Genomic DNA, 16,878 nt, shown 5'->3' with positions numbered 1-16,878 from the left:
TTATGCGAAAACGATGTTGCCTTGCATTTTTCAATCGATTGTTCTGTGATACAATGTAATCCACTCTATTGAGTTATAATTCAATCGATTGTTTTGATAATCCAATCGATTGAATTTCAAGGAAACACGATTTCGCGGCCCTGTACGAACGTCACAGATCAAATATAAACTTTTAATCTATTGGAATGGCCAAAAGCTTTATTACGATCAATAAATATCTAATTTGTTATTTTTTTAATTGTTAATAAACATAATAGATGATTAATAAAATAATAATTTATAAAATAAAAAATAATTTTATAATTAAATAAAATATATAGAATTAATTTGTAATTAATATTAGTTAAAAGCCTATGTCGCAGTTGTTAAAAAAACTTAAAAAATATATTTTGTTATAAGATCATTTAATGGTCCAAACGTCAATCCCTTACCAACTTAACACACTTACATACATTATATGAATTCATTTAAGGATTTATTTTTTCTCTTATAGGACTTGAACTCGGATGCTTGCAGCTTCAAACCAACAATGCGGATGAAGCAAACTTGCAAGTTCCAAGGAAGTTTTTTTAAAGCCTTTTTTTTAAATCTGGATTCTATTGTTTTACGTTTTTTGGGGTCGGTATTTGGGTTCAATAGATTGTTGGACTTAGTTACGACTTACGAGGGCTCCCCTTGGAATCCAAAAATTATCCATCCAAAACAGAAAAAGAGATAAAAGAAGTCCCCTAACTCTCTCGAGGCAATTTAGGATCCATCTAACACGAATTTTACTTTGAAGAACGTTTTAATCTCAACATGGTAATAGACGCACACAAGAAAAATTGTCCCTTGTGGGGCTCACACGGCATGGTAGCAAGACCAAGCAGAGTAATTGGGTCCATCCTAAAGAACCATACATACATGCCAGCAAAGAAAATAGCAGAAATTATAGGCGCATCATCAGGAATAATGCTACATTCATGTCCATCAAGCTTCTTGGTAGAAACTACTATGACCTTTTACTTAATAAGTCAAAGTTCATCATTCAATCTCTTGCTTGTTCTCTGGAAAAAAGATGCATTTTGCCATTTAAAATTTGGTTAGAATCATTGATGATGCTTGTTCCTACTTCCCATGTGTTTATTTTTACTTAAAACGGTGCTAGTTGTCACAATATCTTCCAATTACCATCAAAATGAGTGGTAACAAAACGTTCCTTTGCAGCCATTGATAATGAATTAAACACATTATATATCAAGATAATGCATGACATGATTCCAAATAACAAATACTGATTGCTATGGCAAAAGAGAAAACATAATGTTTTGGTTTTACAGAAAAGTATCAGCAGGACACAAGTTTCGCCATGCATGCTGTCTGCTATAACTCTAGCATGATAACAACTGATCAAAGGACAAATATAGTTATTTTCGACAAATCTGAAAAAGTGGAAGCTGCAAGAGGAAACAAGTGAATGGAATTTGATTCACTCTGTGTGTCAGATAGTCAACGAAACAGCAGCTGTTGTTGGTCTTCATTATCAAGGCTTACAATGTGGATGGTAGATGAAAAAAGAGCATTAAGATTGGGAAGGGAATCTACTTTAATCACTGGCTCATTAACTAAGCCTCTTCTGAGTTCCTCATCTGCCTTTTCAACACCCTTTGATCTTAAGAAACTGTGCAGATAATCCACCAACTTGAGCATCTGATTATGCTTGTCTTCAAGGGAGATTCTTGCATCAGCAAGCTTCATCTGAATACTTTCTTGGCGCCACAGATCGGCCATTTCAAACATGCTCCTCTCTTGTTCAAATTCCTCCTGAATTTTCATGAAATCGCTTTGTAATCGCTCGACTTTAGCCTTGTCTTCTCCAATCTGCATAGCCAATTCATTGCAAACTTGCTCAATCAATTCTCTTTGTTTTCTCTCCTCATCATAGCGTATCCTAATTTGATTAACGCATAGGTTGGCCTTGGCAAGCTCATGTACCAGACTCGCATTCATCTTCTCCATCCTCTCTCTACTTCTCCTTTCCCTTCCCAACTTATCCTCTAATTCACCTGCCAATTGTTGCAATTTCTTCTTAGACGATTTGTTTTCGGCTTTCAGGTTATCGATGCAGCTTTGAGCTCGAAGCATCTCTGATAGCAAAGCAGAGACAACAGAATCACTCGTTGCTTTTCTTTCTTCAACAATCTTAGCAGCCACCTTATTCGCCTTTCTCAAACCCCAATTATCTTCCTTCAAACTTACATTGAATTTCTTCATAACATGCTTGTATCAATTAAAGTAATTCAGTATAGATATATAGGATAAATCCAAGGAAAGTAATTAGGAATTCGAAGAACATAATACCTTGCAGTCAAGACCAGAAACCTCGAGAAAGCAGAAGTGCCATAACGCTGCGGCGAGCTTCCTGGCAGAGAGGTCGGGTTGTATAGTGCATGACCATGTTCCGAAGAGTGAGTTTTCGTGTTTCCGGCGGCGAGGGATCGCCGGAGTGTGGGTCCCGCCGAAGGAGTTCATTTCATTTTATGTGAAAATAAAAAAGAATAAGTGGCAGGTGCTTGGAATCTGAAGAGTTTATGAAAGGTTTTAAAAGTTAAAAAGAGTAGCACCATTTTACCTGCTTTTAAGACACCCTCTCCCCCTCAAAAGACGTTATTTTATTAGATGGAAAATTTAATACAAGAGGTTATATGTGATGCGGACACAATATAAACTCGCCAAAACTGAGTGTGACATATAATTGACTGCATTAAAATCCAGGATCATATGTTAGGACATAATGATGAATCTACCTAACATGAATAACCACTTAACCACTCACTTCAAAGTAATGTATAGATCAAGTGTATCACCGGCGTTTTATGGTTGTGCCACTCCTTTCAATGTATTGCTACTTTTAGAATTTAATTACCATTTAACTTTGATATTTTGTTACTCTAAATTGTAAGAACAATGCTACTACTTCGTTAGAATTTATTGTTTTTTGTCATCACTTATCCATTAACTAAATTCCTTTAATTTAGTTCTATTAATCTAATTATCCAACAGTATACTTTATCAACTAATAAATAAAAACAATAAATTTTTATAGTCATCTAGCATCACTCAAATTTTAATTTATGCACTAAATTAACGAAGATATATACTAAAGAGTGGTGACAAGTGTACAGAAATTTCGGCATTAACTTATTATATGTGTAACTATTTAATTTGATTCTTTGGATGCCTAACGTTGTTTTTGCACGTTCTTTTCTTAAAATCAATCCCTGCGGGATTTTCCCCTTAATTAAAACGTGCGTGCATGCATGATGCATCAGCATAGTTGAATTCAATTTTAGTACTCAATAATCATGCATGTTGGCTTGACATTGATCCACTGTTACCTGTTTCTCTTTGTTTGATTATTCCAAGTTCCAACATTAATGTATGACTGAATGACACTTGCATTAAAACAGAACAACATACAAACTTTGAGGTACTTTCATGTTTCAACCATTCATCTCTCACTTTTACGAATAATTGTCTTCTAAAATTTTGACACACACATAAAAATATATTTAGAAAATAATTATATTCTTTTAACAGAAATTAATATTCATGTAGTAAACTAGTAAAAAATAATAAGTACAATAATTTAGTATCCATAATTTTCCCCCTCAATTTTTCCCTTTATAATTTCAATAGTTAGTTTTATTATAATAATTATTTCACAATTTATACTAAGTTGTCTTTTCTTAAATAATACAATTCTTTAATTTTCTAGGGTACGATGTGCTTGTTTAAAAATTTAAAAAAAAGTTATTTGTAAATGAGTAATTTTTTAATTTATATTTAATAGAAGTGCCAAAAACAAAATACAAACAAAAATTATTCTCTCATTTTAAAAATAAGAGTTTAACTAGGAAGTTTATTTCTTTTATTCAATATCTACTATTTTTTAAAATTCTAAAATTTAAACTCTAAATTATAATATTAAAAAAAGAATTAAAAAAATAATTTTGCAGTAAAAAATTGATCAATATTTCCAATGTTAATCGTAACTTAAGAATAATTCCTTAAGAGCAACTCCAATGAGTAGGATTTTGAGACTCTATTTTTGACAAAAGCAGAATCTTGAAGCCCTATATCATAATTAATATTAAATATTATTTATATTATTATATTAAATTATAATTAATTAAATTTATTTATATTAAAAAATAAATTTAATTTTTATACTTTACAAAATAATTTTTGGTTGGATTGGTTACTTTTATTTTTAAAATTTAATATTGTGTATTATTGTTATATATGAATTTATTTAATATTAATATTTTTTAATAGTGAATTATTTTTAAATTTATAAATTTAAATAATATTATTAAAAAAATTAATTACATTAATTATAAGTATTTTAATTAATTAATTAAATGGGACCACAAAAGAAACTAAAGATAGTTCTTCTTAATGGAAAAGAGAGAGATGCTTTGAGTTTTTATTTATTATTTATGACGCAAAACTGATATGAAGTTACTTTTTATGACAGATGAAGTCATAAATAAAAATTGAGATGAATTTTTTACTAAAGATGGTCTAAGTTAAAAGATAAGGAAGATGATTAAAAATTATGGAATTAATTAAAGGAAATGGGAAAGATAATTTTCCCAGTCAAGATACCATTCGGCTATGCTCTTTCACACACTGACACACTCAGTTGTTCCCTAGTCCTAGTCCTCGTTTAAAGGCGCCACGTTTCACACAAAATCCCCCATTAAAATAACAACTCATCAAAATTAATTAATTGATTGTTCCCACATGGCTGATTTGGGTAGAATGACTATAACTTATTCGGTCAACAAATTGAGGCCCCTCTTCTAGCAGTCTTCTGCTATGGCTGCTCCATGCAAATAGATATGCACGTGCACGCTTATATATACATAGATATAGATATTAGACTAGTTCTAAGTTCTTACAACATAATAATAATAATGTATTCAATTATATTAACCAATTCCGTTAAATAAAAGTCAACATTTTATCATCATCCATTTCTATCTCTCTTCATGGCACGCACCCTATAAATATCAAACTTTCCACCTCACAAATATTTCATTCCATCATAACTTGGATATCATATCAGAGTTAAATAACAGATCAAAGCACATAGAGAGAGATTCATTATCTTAATCAATCAATCAATCATATTTCTTTAAAGTTAACGTAAACAGTTACATATATACACAAACTAGAGAGAGCCCTTAATTATCCTATCTTATCTATGGGGAATTATTGCTGCAATGCAACATCGAGATCAACGGAATGGGGAGGCGAGGATTGGAGTGATTTGAACCCTAGGAAGATGAATACGGTGAACATAAAGAGGAGATCGAAGAAGGTGTTTGATGAAGGTCAAGTGTTGAGTATTGGAAGAGCCGAGAAGGAGAAGCTGTTTGGTGAGTTGGGAGCAACTATATGTAATGATAACAACAATAACAATGGTAGCAGGATCAAGATTAGGATCTCCAAGAAAGACTTGGCTAAATTGTTGGGTGATGATACATCTACTACTATACAAGAACACAATAAAGGAAACAAGTTGCAGCATCGATCTTCTGCAGAACAAGTTCTTCTGAGGCTGTTAAAGGCTCGTGATGATTCTCTTCACATAAACACACCATGGAAGCCTCAGCTTGAGAGTATTCCTGAGGAGAGATAGTTAGCTTTACATCTTTTTTTCTTTGTGTTTTTTTTTCGTGTACAAAATAACAATTAAGAAATTAAACAACTGCATTTTTCATAACTTGATGTATTTTCATGTAAGATACAGATAAAAAAAATGGTTGTAAATTTGAGACAATGTAATTGTATTAGTTATTAATTATTATCAATAATGCCGCGAGTGAAGTGATCTTTAATTTTCTTTCATCATGTGTTCAACCAGCTGATGCAAAAATAAGAAAAAATCTAGAAGCCGCCAAAATTAGCCAATGTTATTATATCTTAAAGTAATGTATATGTGTATGTGTATAAGCTGCGTATACAAGCCGCTGTTAACTACTTAACTATATATATCCCGGATTGAGATTAGAGAAAAGAGACCATATCAAAGATGTTCCGTGCACTACTATACCATTATTATTTAATGTTGGTGTATGAAGGCAAGACAGGAACATTCCTTTTCAGAACTTATTATATGTATATTTGGGGATCCATCATACTATCCATATTAGTGTATTGGCATCAATATGGAAGAGACCACGATAATATAATACATCTATAGTGTAAAACGTCTTTATATAAAAATACTTATGTGTCGTATTGTTATTAAACGTATGAATGAATCAATTATTTTTTAATTTTTTAATAAATTAAAATAATATCGATTTTTTTATAACAATAACAATAAATTTAATTGTTATCAAATTCAGTCGAACCAATTTACATTTTGATTATATTTTTTTTTGTTTTTTTAAAATAAAAATTAAAGATATATTTATTTTTTATAAAAAAAAATAAATATGATTCAATTTAAATTATATAAATTAAATCGAGTCTAATAATTATAAAATAGATAATTAAATTTATTATTATTATTATAATAAATTAATTTTATTTTAATTTATTAAAAATTAAATTATTAATCAATTTAATAAAAATATTTAATACATGTAAACGTTTTTTTAAAAAATACTTTTAATATTTTTATCTCTGCTTTTGGTATACTGTTCTTGTGAGGACTAGAACTCTATGTATTAGTAACTGAGTCAAGTCAAACGACCCACTATAGTAAAAGCATTGAACGAGAAATATCAACACATGATGTATAAGAATTTGACCATATGCCGTGTCCCTGTATACTCAAATTTCAATTTACTTGAGTAATATTTTAAAGGTTTCAATTTTAAATTTACTTAACACTGTGATTCTGTTCTAAGTGCACATATTAATGAAGAATGTTGTAAGAGCAGTAGAATTTATTGTTTTTATCGATAATTAATCAATAATATTTAAAAGTGTAGATTAAAAGTATGTTATTAAATTGTTAAATTAAATAAATTAAATTAATAGTTAAAATGTTGATAAAAAATAATATATTCTACCGTTGAATTTTTCTTCATATTAATAATACGAATTAAAAAATTTGCATAAAAAATATAAAATTTAAATTTTTAATTTATCTATTATTTATTTATTAAAATAAAAATAAAAATAAAATTTTTTTTATTAATAATAATTTTATTATATACTTTTAGATGTTAATTAAATTCTATTTTAAATTAGTTTTTAATTAACAAATTTTGATCGTCAATTAATTTTAGATATTTTATTTTGTTAGGTTAATCCATTCTCACAACAAATTTTAATAAAAAATTAAATATAATAAATAATTTAATGTGAGAATTAATTTGTTTAATAAATTAAAATAAAAAACCACCAAAAAATTTTTAAGATTTCATTTGAAATACTACTGATATAAATTTGCTTGAAAATTCATGAAATAGAAATGAATAATACATATGGTTGGAGGACATGTATGAAACTATGAATTGAAAGTGCAATTCGCAAAACGCAACCATGGAATGAAGGAGAATCCTGCAGTTCTTTTTGTGAGGTGAAGGTGCATGGTAGAGTTGAGAAAACTAATAGTGTGATTTCCACATTCTTCGATTGCTTGGTCAAGTCAACACCGGAAAAAATAACCCACTTTATTCCTACTATCAATAGATTGTCAAAAATTTTAAAACAAATAAAATAAGGGAAAGTACGATGAGCGAATGGAATATTTGTACAATGTGTACAATGGAGGTTTAGAAAGTATTATAGATATAATTATTAGTGTTACTTTTTTTTATCAACAGTATCATGACATGGTATTAAGACGCTAGATTCTTTTAAAAAAATGTTTATTATTCCTAGACTGGATAATTATTTTAGATAGTATAGAGATGTTCATTTTGTAATTTACAAATAATTCTCTCTCTCGCGGGACTCATAAAATAAATATATTATTGAATGATAAAAAATACGTATATTATTAAGGGGGATGCTCCCATAAAGATGCATCAAATGTCTTTTTTTAAAGATGTTTTTTAATAATTAAAATTTAACACATATAATCACTTAAATTGTGTTATTTTTGTCAAAATTAGGTCAAATAAATTAATTTGACCGAAAAATAGTAAATCAAAATTTGAATCGGTCTAAATTAATATTTTTATAAAAAATAACTATAATACCCTTATTATATAAAATGACTAAAATACCTTATTATATATTAATTTTAAAAATTTTAAATTCTAGACTTTTTTTTCTTTGTCGTTATAGGGTTAGAATTTAAACTTTTCAATATATATATATATATATATATATATATATATATATATATATATATATATATATATATATATAATAGGAATATTTTAGTTATGTTTTATAATAGGGATATTGTAGTAATTTTTTATAAAAAATATTAATTTATACCAATTCAAAATTTAATTTATTAATTTTTTTGTTAAACTGATTTGTCCAGTCTAACTTTTAATAAAAAAAATAATACAGTTTAATTGATTATATGTATTAAATATTAATTTTTAAAAAACATCTTTAAAAAAAGACGTTTTTGACATCTTTATTTAAGTGGCTCCCTATTATTAATACTTTATTAGTAAAGATAAGAATCTAATAAATATAAAAACATTATATCATTTGAACTATAATAATTTACATAGTAGAAAATTATTATCATCGTTATATTTCATAATATTAAGTAAAAATTTGTAAACCAAGCCACGTGGAGGGTTGAGTTGTTTCTCGTTCCCAGCAGCTTGGAACTGCAGCCTGAGGATTCAAACAGAAGAGAGTGACTGAAATCCAAAATCAGAACAAACATCTTTATTCATTAACTTCCTTCCCTTTCCCTTTCATTAATTCTTTCGTTTCCAAACAAATCTAATTCAATCATTTATAATTCAAGAACAAGGTAGCTTGTGTTAGTTACATTACAGTATCCCCGTGTTTTCTGATCGCATTTGCATGTAAGGGAAAAAAAAAAAGAAACAACTATAACGCATTTTTTTTCTTTTAATTATATTTTTCCATGTGTTCTGTCCTCTGATCGTTGAAGTAGAATGTGATTTCTCATTTTTTGCTCGTGATTTCTCAGTGCAGCTCCATTGTATTTGTACCTCTTAATAATCATGTATTAGATGCGCACAGATTCTTTCTTTTATCGTGTGTTATATTTCATTCAAATATCAAGATTTTGCGATTTGTAAAGAAATATTTATCTTTCGTGCCTAAAAGTTTCTTTGAATATGAAGAGTTAGTTACCTCCTTGATTGGTTTTATTTTACGCCTTAATGATTTTCAGAAAGGAGAGAATTTTGGAGAAATTTGAGTGTGTGGAAGATGAATCAGCAGAACCAAGCTTCAGGGTATCCATCAAGTGTTCCAATGAAGAGAAAACGTGGGCGGCCACGGAAAGAAGAAAGTGCAGTTCAAGGAGAGATCATGCCGGCAATGCCTCCTTCTGAAAATGTCTTGAATTCTAGCCAAGTTTGCGCTGGAATCACAGCTAACGATCATAGCGATGCAATGGTGGGGAAGGTGGTAACCGGCGTCATAGAAGGCTCTTTCAGTGCCGGATATCTGCTTAATGTTAAGGTGGCAGATTCTGATTCTCAGTTAAGAGGTCTTGTTTTTCTTCCTGGCCAAGTTGCTCCTATCACTGCACAAAATGATGTGGCTCCTCAAGTTAGAATGATCCAAAGGAAAGAAATTCCAATTCCAATTCCAGTTCTTAATCCGCAAACTATGACTAATGATTATGTTCCTTTACCACCACAGACTTTGACAGATGATTACATTCCTTCACCAGCACAATGCAGCAAGCAACCTTCTGAGGAGGAGGCAGAGTTGCATCTGCCCAATCCTCAAGTGCTGCCAATTGAGATGCATTCTAGCAATCCACTTTCACTTGAGAATCAATCTGCCTCTGCTATGGCAGTTGCAGTCGAGTTGCCAAAGAATGACATTTCTGTTCCTGGTGGAGGGAATCCTCAGTTAATATCAGTGCCTGGATATCAGAATCAATCTTCTTCTATGGTGTCAAATTTTGAGTGTGAAAATCCTGTTAGGAACAATGAAACATTGCATCAGATTGATACCTCAACTGATGTAAAAGAATCAGGTGCTGATGGAGGAGCAACAGAAGATCAAGATCCAAAGCCAGCATCTGAACCTATCATCTTTCTTCCAACAATTGAAACTCAAACTGCACAGCAGACTACTATGCCTTCCGAGCCGATTCGTGATGAGATAAATAAAACGTCAGAGATTGAACTCAACAAAAGCCCTGCTGAATCCTTGCCATCTGAACAGGTTAGTGAACCGGTTCACAGCTTCATGGAGAAGCAGGCCTCGCCGAAAACCGAAGGACTACAAGATATGGTGGGAAAGCTTGCTACTACTGAGATGTTGAGCTTAATAGACACCTCAAATTCAAATGGAAAATCAAACACAGGTATTGGAAATGGTATTGATATGGTTGGACTTGGATCAAACCATGCCCCTGAGAGCAGCCAACCAAAATCCATGGTATCTGAAGAGATCAAGATTTCATCTGAAGGATATGCTTTCCAAGACAAAAGTGGTGGCTCTTTTGATGCCATTGGTAAGGTAGACGTGAATCAGCCTACTGAAACTTAGTTAATGCAAAGGAAAGGATGGAGAAGGTGGTATACCATGATTAATATGGTAATCAGATTTAACAGTTTTGATGAAATCGAGGAGAGCTTTCAAATCCATGGCTTCAAGAATTTCAAGTATTCTTGATTGAATTTGTTTCCTTTTATTTATTTATTATTATTTCTTTCATATTGGTTACTTGTTCTATTCCTGTTCTGCTACTACTTTGTCGAATAAGTTTGTTTTTCTTTGCAGTGATCTTTTGTTATCTGGTGACATTATACCAGTGATATTAGAAAACTACATGGTAAGTGTCAAGTGTTGGGAGTATAAAGTCTGGCATACGTTTGGACAGATTAGGCAAAATAAATGTAACAAGTATGAACAAGAAGAATTTGGATCCTCTAAAATGAGAAAATTGGTAAAGTGATAAAATGAAAGATTAATTACTATTGATTTTGTAATTTACATAAAATGTGTATCCCACTATCTTAATTTAATAGTGATTAACTTCTCACTTTACTACTTTACCAATTTTTAAGAAAATAGAAGTTATTGCTCATTTTGATTGGTGCGTTCTTTTGTTAGTAGTTCACGCCAACTGGGCCTTTGATTAGTTTTTTTGGCCGTTTGGAAGCTGAATTAAGCATCATAATTGCGCAGCCAAGGCCTTGGATCAATGGCAGCATCCCCTGCCTCACTTGGAGCTGCATCCAGATTCGACTGATATCGTCTTTTTAGTGTCTTGGAGGAAATGGATGGCAAGAAAATAAAAAGTTAGACACTATTCTTCCTCCACTCTTTAGACAGCTTGAGAAGTTATGAAATAAAGAAATGAAGCATATAAAATTATAAAAAGAGATTTCAAACCAACCATACGAGGACTAATACAAGCGTAACTTGCGTAAAATGCAACATGTATTACCCTAATAACAGACTCTAACAAAACTTCTCAATAAAAAACTCAACAACCTAATATGCTGGAATTTTATCACACGACAATAGTTGGCCTAAGTCATAATCCATATTGTTATAAAACAATTTTATGTTCTAAAAGGTTATGGTTTGAGTAATAATTATGAGTTTCCTTTCAATGTAAATAAATTTAAGAAGTGAATTTTCAAATTATCATTTATGCTCGACAGAAGAAGAATGGGGACTATAGCGCAAATAATTAACACGAGTTTTTTTAAATAATTTAACATAAATTAATCGAGAGAAATATAAGACGTGACAATATGACAATACAATAAAAGATTGTAATGATAAACATAATTAAAACGTGAAACAATGAAGAAAACGTGAGAAACAAATAACAGTCTACTGCATTCAACAAATCCATAATAATGTAACTTGCGAAAAACACATTTTAATTAGAACTAATATCTAATGGACCAATCCATCAAATATATGAACATCAACAAAGTACTCTCCAAGCATGATTTGATACACAAGGTTTGCAACAAATATAAATCTTAATATAGCAACCATAGATAACTAACCAGAAGAAAAAAGAAGGAAAAATTAAAAAGGAACAGAGTTGATTGGTTTTCCACGAACATAGAAGCACTGAAAATAAGTATCATAGGGATACATAATGGCAAGTTGGTAACAGAAAAATAGAAGCTGGGTTTGGCTTCTTAACTATATCCCATTTGTTGCTGCTGCTGCTGAGGAGGTTGGTAATTTGCATACCCTGGATAGCTTCCATACATGTTGGGGTCCTGCCCGGCGGGAGCATAACCATAATTTTCATAGCCCTGTGCATATCCATAATATCCACTACCATTCCACTGGTTTGGGTCTGCCTGAGTCTGAAATTATGCAAGTTCATGAATCAAAATCAGCAACAAATTACGACACATGCAGCTAAGACAACAATTATAGGCAAGTTTTATTACCTGTTTGTTTGAAGGACTCCGTCCCCATGAAAGCCTAACATTTTGGCCACCTAAAAGTGTTCCATTCAAAACTCTCAGTGCCTCTTCAGCACAACTCCTGATGCATTAAAAATCATATCACAGTCAAGAGCTTCTTATGCAAAAAGTAATTTCACGCTCCACAAATAGCAAAGTACCCAACATCAAATACCTGTCGGCAAATTGCACAAATCCACATCTCTTGCCGGATGGAATCTTCACATGAACTAACTCTCCATAATGCCCAAAGACTTGTCGCAGGTGATCATCTGTAACATTTGCATCCAAATTGCCAACAAAAATCTGCAACAAAAAAATAAAACGTCAGAAAACAATAAGTAAGCAGAGTGGTTTGTATATTGCAAAGAAGTACGCACAGTTGTATTATTTGGATCATTCTCGTTCTGTGCCCCTTGAGGATTCTGGTATGAAGCTGCATGTTCAAATTACAAGTAAAGAAGATGAACCACATAAACACAGGGAAAGGAGGATAGAATTCAGTACGACACCCAAAACAAAAGTAGACCAAACAACCTCTAGTGACAAATGGCACAACTTATTGGCACAGGTTTAAAGAAAAGTATATTGATTGGCTATTACTAATGAACAATGAATTTAATCGTGCCCCTTTATTTATTCAAAAAATATGAATATGTAGATATAGTTTGTAAAATCAACAAACTTACTGGTGGCTTACATGCAGAACAACCCTTAAGATGGTAAAAGTTAAAACATTTAACTAACAGAACAACATAAGCAACAGATTCAGTCGAGTGCTTATATTGATAAACAAGAAATAATACAAACTCAAATGATTCGATCCCTACATACACCATATAACTTCAAATACAACTATACACAAATAGAAATAAAACACACAAAACCTAGCATTCAGATATTTAATTATTAAATCCAACACAACTATATACTATAAAAAAAAAGAAAGACAATTAACAAGCATTAATCCTCATCTCATTGTATAATATATATCTCTCTCTAAAAATTTAGGTAAGAGATAAATAGCCAGATTTAGTAAATTGCCAGAGTAGAGTGAACAAAATGGAAAAGGAGGCTGTGAATGCTTGTGTAGGATATAAAAACTACTTTACAAGTGACCTGTAGTTATGGACTTATAAGTTAAAGCTGACAGACTGCACAATATAGAGAAAATAAAAACTTTAATTGCATAGCATCGTGCTGAGCAATAGAAAAGGATGGAATGGAGACAACACCTAAACACCAAGACTAAAAACCACAAGATACCACAATGCATAATGCATTCCTAGAAAATTAAAGCAGTAAATACTAGCACCTGACCATTTTTTCCCATGGCTGGAGAAGGTAAAGCTTAATCATTTGGCATCAAATAGAAGAACAAAGAAATACAAATAAGTAAACAAGATCTGCTCTTGAATACGGGAAAGAAAGCTATAGAAGAAATTAAAAGAACTAGTTCTTCCAGAAACGTAAAAGGAATTAAAGTAATGGACTGAAGAATAAGAATGGTGGACTTAAAATATAAGTAAAAGCAACTTGCACAATGTAACTGGGCTAAGAACTAAACCAACGAAATGAAATGAAGAAACTATAATTAGAATAGTGGCGAAATGAAGGCGGAAAAGAAAATGCCACCAAAAATAACTCGCGGTACATAAACGGATAACTGACCTACACAAGGCCATGCACTAAAATGGTAACCATTTCAGCTGAAATCAGTTCCAGGCTCCGGGATGACAGAGCCTCTCGACACCCTGCTTCGAGACAACAGGAGTTCTATAAGATTTTATTATTCTATATCATTTATTTTGCCCAAATTTTTAAAGGAAACTACAGGAAGAAATGTGTTTGGACTGTATATCTTCAAGAGCGTAACTGAAATTAATCATTAGTTGAAGGGTGTTAACATAAAGGATCCACACATGAAAGATAACTAGATACTTAAAGCCTTAAATCCAACTCGATCTTGGCATATGAAGGAAAACATCTCAAACTTTTCTGTAGGCAGAATATCAAATAAGAATTTGAAGCAAAATGGGCAGAACACAACAACTCAGACAAACCTTTGTTGGATTGTGTGGTTGGGTTTTTATTAGATGCTGGTCCAATCCTCATGGGTCTTGTTGAACAAAGAACGCCCTGCATTTCTGTCATAGCTCTAACTTGCTCACTCTCATCTGCAAACCTAACAAAACCGTAGCCCTTTGTCCGCCCAGTAAGCCTGTCAATTACAACTTTAGCCCCCTTAACCGAGGAGTATCTACCCCTAAATGTCTCCTGAAGGTGGTAGTCCGTAACATCTGCAGCCAAATCTCCAACAAATATAGTGTAATCTGGACTGTCGTCATGACGCCTCTCACCAGCGCTAAAGGTTGCCCAGTTCAACCTGAAATTCTGCCCGCCATTTGGCATAATGGTACCATTGAATGTTTGTAGTATTCTCTCAGCAGCAGCACGGCTTGTAAACTCAATAAACCCATAACCCTCGGATTGACTAGTTTGCTTATTCCTAATTACTTTAACAGATGCCATCTGCAACCATTCAAGTATATAACTTGATTTATCATTTTTACACACAATATAAAGAGTAACGACAGATATATAGTCCATCTAAACAAAACGCTGTTTAAACAAAATCAAAGCTAATCAAAATCTCTACGGGATGGACAATTTTAAAAGAATTAAACCTAGATTCATAAAATTATGGAGCTTCAAAACAACAAACCCAAATCGGAATACAAAAGACCTATAATTGACATCAAAAGAATATAAATCTACCCGTTCTGATTCATATAAACGAAAAACAAATCCCTATTATATTATCACGGCCGATTAAAATAATTATAATAAATTAATAAAAGCATGGCATAGAAATTGTAGTACAAAAAAGTAGGGCGATTTCAAGACACAAAAAAAGTTCGAAGAAAAACGCAAAACAAGAGAGAAAGACGTTATATATACCTCGCCAGTGTGAGCAAAACAGGTGTAGAGGTAGTTCTCATCCATCCAGTACTGCAAATCACCGATCCACAGGGTTCGGACCTCATCGGCACTGGCGGGCTGAACGGGCTGGGAAGGAGGCACGGACTGTGTCGGAGCCTGAGGAGAGGGGGCCCACATCTGTGGTGGCTGGGCCTGCGGAGGCATCATCATGTATGGCTGCTGCTGCTGGTACTGCTGGTTGGGCTGCTGGGCCATGTTGGGTGGAGGAGCCATGCCAGGTCCGGGCTGCATCATCTTCTTCCTGTGCTTGAATCTGGAATTCTTGAGAGGAGAGAGAGAGAAAGAGGGAGAGAGAGATGGAGAGAGAAAAAAGGGGGAAGAGAGTGAGTTTCTTGAATGGGTGTGTGCTTTAAAGAGTGGTTGAGACTCAAACCCTAACCCCGTCCGTGACGTGTGGCTGGTTCTCTTTCTACTTTCTATCTTACCCTTCGCACAATTTTCTTAATTTTAATTCATTCAATTTCGTTAATCTTTCATATTTCGGAAATAAACCTTCTACAGGTTGGAAAATATTCTATGGGAAGAATATATATAAATTCTTTTCTTTTGATACACGGAGAATCTTCAAGTGCATCTTTTTTCCCTTGTAATTATTGAAAATGATAACATAATAGATTAGTACAGAAACAAAAGTTAAAGTAAATTAATTAAAATTACTTTTAAACTTCTAAATATTGATTTGACCTCAACTAATTTACATTTTATATAAATTAAATTCCGTGATATATCAGATTTTTTTACCTTACCAAGTTATCACTTTTTAATTTTAATATGATAATTGGTGATGTCAATTATACAAAAATAGTAAAATTTTGTTCTTTATGTATGTATAGTTAACTGAATTTACAAAGAATAAGTTTTTCTTGGTTAATTTGCCCAAACGAATGGTAATTTTAAAAACAACAATGTCAGGGAATCAAGAGGATATCAGCAAAAAACCAACCAAATATTTTTGGATGAATCTAAAATCTTTACGTAGATGGTGTTTATACTAGGCATTAAGATGTTTCTTTTATTTAAGTATCAGAATGTTTCTTTTTCATACTAAATAGATGTTCTTTTATATATTTTATAATTTTTTTTATATACTAGGAATTGGGATTGTTGGAAGCAGAGTTCTTTGATCTCCGCCCCTAATTCTCCAACGTATTATTCAGAATTTTAATTTAAGGTGAGAAGCAATTAGTATCAAATATTATAAATTAAAAACAAATAAAATTAATTAAATATAATTATTGTTACGGCCCAACTCAGCTAGGCATATCGGTCGTCCGACCTGACGTTGTCACGACCCGGTCGA

At 31.9% G+C, this 16,878-nt stretch overlaps 3 protein-coding genes across 4 annotated transcripts; 1 reads left to right on the top strand and 2 right to left on the bottom strand.

Moving 5' to 3' along the window:
- Positions 1-1,254: 1,254 nt before the first annotated feature.
- LOC112705702 (uncharacterized) lies at positions 1,255-2,674 on the bottom strand. Of its 2 annotated transcripts, none has more exons than XM_025756616.3 (2): positions 2,341-2,674; positions 1,255-2,259 (listed from the first exon to the last, which is right to left on the bottom strand). In XM_025756616.3, exons 1-2 carry the CDS (start codon positions 2,509-2,511, stop codon positions 1,489-1,491), a joined length of 942 nt encoding a protein of 313 aa, XP_025612401.1. In that variant the 5' UTR covers positions 2,512-2,674; the 3' UTR covers positions 1,255-1,488. The 2 variants fall into 2 exon arrangements, with proteins under 2 accessions (XP_025612401.1, XP_025612406.1); XM_025756621.3 differs by having other exon boundaries at positions 1,255-2,247.
- Positions 2,675-9,709: 7,035 nt separating this feature from the next.
- LOC112779596 (uncharacterized) lies at positions 9,710-10,811 on the top strand. The gene has a single exon (XM_025823951.3). The coding sequence runs from the start codon at positions 9,733-9,735 to the stop codon at positions 10,678-10,680; it is 948 nt and encodes a 315-aa protein (XP_025679736.2). The 5' UTR covers positions 9,710-9,732; the 3' UTR covers positions 10,681-10,811.
- Positions 10,812-12,003: 1,192 nt separating this feature from the next.
- LOC112705695 (polyadenylate-binding protein RBP45) lies at positions 12,004-16,077 on the bottom strand. The gene is made up of 6 exons (XM_025756604.3): positions 15,537-16,077; positions 14,639-15,107; positions 12,956-13,011; positions 12,751-12,881; positions 12,561-12,657; positions 12,004-12,473 (listed from the first exon to the last, which is right to left on the bottom strand). Exons 1-6 carry the CDS (start codon positions 15,810-15,812, stop codon positions 12,300-12,302), a joined length of 1,203 nt encoding a protein of 400 aa, XP_025612389.1. The 5' UTR covers positions 15,813-16,077; the 3' UTR covers positions 12,004-12,299.
- Between the last annotated feature and the right edge of the window lie 801 nt (positions 16,078-16,878).

Source organism: Arachis hypogaea, chromosome 1 (assembly GCF_003086295.3).
Source record: "Arachis hypogaea cultivar Tifrunner chromosome 1, arahy.Tifrunner.gnm2.J5K5, whole genome shotgun sequence".
Lineage (NCBI taxonomy): Eukaryota > Viridiplantae > Streptophyta > Magnoliopsida > Fabales > Fabaceae > Arachis > Arachis hypogaea.
The sequence above is the reverse complement of the archived record's forward strand: the minus strand, read 5'-3'. Positions and strand labels throughout refer to the sequence as shown.

What these genes read in the sequence shown, in the direction of transcription:
- LOC112705702 (XM_025756616.3), bottom strand. Translation starts at nt 2,511, where the DNA reads ATGAACTCCTTCGGCGGGACCCACACTCCGGCGATCCCTCGCCGCCGG. An exon ending in TTTCTGGTCTTGACTGCAAG is followed by an intron (nt 2,260 to 2,340) that starts GTATTATGTTCT and finishes AATTGATACAAG; the next exon opens with CATGTTATGAAGAAATTCAA.
- LOC112779596 (XM_025823951.3), top strand. Translation starts at nt 9,733, where the DNA reads ATGATCCAAAGGAAAGAAATTCCAATTCCAATTCCAGTTCTTAATCCG.
- LOC112705695 (XM_025756604.3), bottom strand. Translation starts at nt 15,812, where the DNA reads ATGATGCAGCCCGGACCTGGCATGGCTCCTCCACCCAACATGGCCCAG. An exon ending in ATGATCCAAATAATACAACT is followed by an intron (nt 12,882 to 12,955) that starts GTGCGTACTTCT and finishes TTTTTGTTGCAG; the next exon opens with ATTTTTGTTGGCAATTTGGA. An exon ending in TTTGTGCAATTTGCCGACAG is followed by an intron (nt 12,658 to 12,750) that starts GTATTTGATGTT and finishes TTAATGCATCAG; the next exon opens with GAGTTGTGCTGAAGAGGCAC.